Source organism: Lontra canadensis, unplaced genomic scaffold, assembly GCF_010015895.1.
Source record: "Lontra canadensis isolate GAN:19392208 unplaced genomic scaffold, GSC_riverotter_1.0 scaffold158, whole genome shotgun sequence".
Taxonomy (NCBI): domain Eukaryota; kingdom Metazoa; phylum Chordata; class Mammalia; order Carnivora; family Mustelidae; genus Lontra; species Lontra canadensis.
This window is the reverse complement of record NW_022631152.1, coordinates 1-3,084: the sequence shown is the minus strand read 5'-3', so window position 1 is coordinate 3,084 and position 3,084 is coordinate 1. Positions and strand designations below refer to the sequence as shown.

The window sequence follows — 3,084 nt, the reverse complement described above, 5'->3', positions numbered from 1 at the left end:
GAGTGGGGAGGAGAGGGAGAAGCCGGCTTCCCGCTGAGCAGGGAGCCTCACGGGGGCTCAGTCCCAGGACTCTGGGATCACGACCTGAGCTGAAGCCAGATGCTTAACTGAATGAGCCACCCAGACGCCCTGAGAGCGAGAATCTTACACAGGCCCAGCACGGGGCTCCATCTAATGACCCTGAGATGGAGACCTGAGCCGACACCAAGCATCAGATGCTTAACCAACAGCATCACCAAGGCGCCCCCTTCTGAAGCATCTTTGTAAATAAATTGTAAGAATTGCACAGAAAGCTTCCAAGTATTTTATCTTTATTGAAGGAATGTGTTCTCAAAGGCTTGGTGTAAGAGTTCAGATGGTCTTAGTGTACTTTGTACTTGAATGTGTGGTTAATGGATGCAGGGGGTGGTTTGGGGACTTTAGAGTAACCAACTCGTGTCAGATTTTTTTCTTTTCATCTTTCACACACTTTTCCCTTACTCTTCCATATTTCGTTACTCTTCCACAAAGAAGTATTTTTATTGCCAGAATGACACCCACTGTAAGTTGTTTGCTTCAGGACTTCTGGATGGTCTTGCCATTTACGGGCTGTCTCCTCCATGCCAGGTGCTATGTACTTGGCTCCTGCCTTTTATGATCTCATTGCTTACATGTATAAAGATTGTATAAAGGCAAATGCTAACTCAGAATGTTAGTGTTATTTTTAAATTTCACTTTATTTAGTATGCTATAATTTCAGAATAATTAGACACAGTTCATGTTCTACCAAGCATCTTTTCTTGCAATAAGGAAAATAAGTTAATTTATCTCAAAAATATAGGGACTTAAAAACATAGACCAATGTGAGGTAATCACTTGGTACAAACTCTGAAAAACATAAACCATATGTGATTTAGTCACTTGATAAAAGCCCTAATTGCAGAACACTATATATAAGAAGTAATGAAAAAGAAAGAATATTTACTTCATTTTTACCTTCATTTGAGAAACAATAAAATTTTGTAATTTTGAATGACATCTTTTTGCAGTGTTTTGAGAATTTTATGCTATAGCAATGTAAATGTGATATAAAAAACAAAAAAACTTTGTATTAATGTTTCTTTGTTTTCCTACACCTAGGATGGTAAGCGGATGTTTGGCACCTATTTTCGTGTTGGTTTTTATGGAACCAAGTTCGGGGATTTGGATGAACAGGAATTTGTTTACAAGGAGCCTGCAATAACCAAACTTGCAGAGATCTCTCACAGATTGGAGGTGAATGCTGTGGTAGTTTATGAATGTCTTATTTATTTATTTATTTATTTTAATTTAAGATTTAATTATTTGTCAGAAAGACAGAGAGAGAGTACCAGCAGAGGGAGAAGCAGGCTCCTCACTCAACAAGGAGCCCAGTGTGGGACTCGATCCCAGGAACTGAGCTCAATTATGACCTGAGCTGAAGGCAGACACTTAACCAACTGAGCCACCCAGGCATCCCTAAATGTCATCTTTAATTTGTATTCTCTATGATGCATAGACTTTCAGATCCAGATCAAATCATTTAATAAGCCAAATCCTACTAAATAAACTACTCCTTTAGAGAATAAGGATTTTTTTTGATAGCTACAGTCATATTCTTTCTATTCCTTCAAATCTTTAATGGCAACAGTAAAATAATACTTTTTTTTTGTGGCTCTATCTTCACACATATTTTAGTTTCCCCACAGCCTTCAGACTTACTGTAATTTATAGAGAAATGTATAGTATTACCTACATTTTGCAGAAAAATGCATAAGGAATTAAGTAACAACTAATGATGAAACTGGGGTCCCTAGAAATTTCTTATTCAAGTGCATTCTCTTTGGCCTGATTCCCAGTGAGAATCCTTTAGAAATTAAAAGCCTGAAATCATACCCTGAAAAATACTTCTTAAATTCCCTTAACCTTTAAACTTCATTTTCACTATGAATGTCTAATTTTCATATTTATGGCATTTACCAGTCTTTCCTGCTGTAGTTACTCTTCCAACCTCTCCTTATTCATTTTACTCAAAATGCAGCCATGGACCAGAAGCACTGGCATCATCTAGGAGACTGAAATGTAGAACCTCAGACCCTGCCCCAGATATTCTGAATTAAAATCTCCATTATAACAAGATCCCCGGCTGACTTGTATTCACATAAGAGTGTGAGAAGCCGTGTTCTGGGTTTAATTCTCAGCTCCTCTTAATTTCTTGGATGTTATATTCTTATTGGTGACTTCCCTGAGCTCACCTTCCATAAATTGGCTTAAAGTGTAACTTCTTATTTTTCAAGAGCTAAGTAAGTTTTGGGAAACATTGACACAATGTTTTCCAAATTTACTCAATTGTCTTTGAGGGAAGAGTAGGGCTTCTCCTTTGAAGATTCAGATGTAATTTTTCCTGTGGAATAGCCCCATCTGTTGCCTGTGCTGCTCATGGAAGTCACTACGTTCTTGACTGGGTTGCCTTTTCAAAATTGAAACCAGTGTAAAACTTTCAGCAGATCAGCACTTTTATTTGAAAATTCTGGACTGTTAAATCATTCATAAAAATGAATGTTGGTTCATTGACCCATGTCTGCAAAATCAGGCCACATCCAATAAAAGTAAGATCCTATATGTCAAAGATACCGAGTTTCTCTTGTCTCTCCTTTTTGTTCCCTTTTTATTGAGAATCCCTTACGGAATCCTGTACTTCCATTGTGGAAAATTGTTCTGTTTTGTGTTAAATAGACTAACACAATTTTTGTGAACCTAAATAATTATTTTGTAATTATTCAGACAGTTGTACAATAACTCAATAAATGGCCTCGTTGTGCTCAGAGGCCTTCGCTGTTCTTCACTTGATGTTAACTTCGTGTAAAAGGTTTCTTTTGCTTCTGTTGTAGGGATTTTATGGAGAAAGATTTGGAGAGGATGTCTTGGAAGTAATCAAGGACTCTAACCCTGTAGACAAGTGTAAATTAGACCCTAACAAGGTATGGCGGATGACACCGAATGCCCTGTAGGAGCAACTCTGAGACCGTGATTTTCGGGAAAAGGACTGAATGATGATTTAACAGTGACAAAATGAAGGCCTTTTTC

At 37.6% G+C, this 3,084-nt stretch overlaps 1 protein-coding gene across 12 annotated transcripts in view; it reads left to right on the top strand.

Annotated features, from left to right (window-relative positions):
* DOCK7 (dedicator of cytokinesis 7) overlaps nt 1-3,078 on the top strand; it is a 205,118-nt gene extending 202,040 nt beyond the window's left edge. For 7 of the 12 annotated variants that reach the window (XM_032844881.1, XM_032844877.1, XM_032844886.1 and 4 more), the window contains 2 exons: nt 1,129-1,254; nt 2,889-3,078. In XM_032844881.1, coding sequence (XP_032700772.1) covers nt 1,129-1,254; nt 2,889-3,008 — 246 coding nt within the window. In that variant the 3' untranslated portion in view covers nt 3,009-3,078. Of the gene's footprint in view, nt 1-1,119; nt 1,255-2,888 lie in introns of all 12 variants that reach the window. The other 5 variants (XM_032844880.1, XM_032844878.1, XM_032844887.1 and 2 more) reach the window with 1 other exon arrangement.
* The last annotated feature ends 6 nt before the right edge of the window (nt 3,079-3,084 follow it).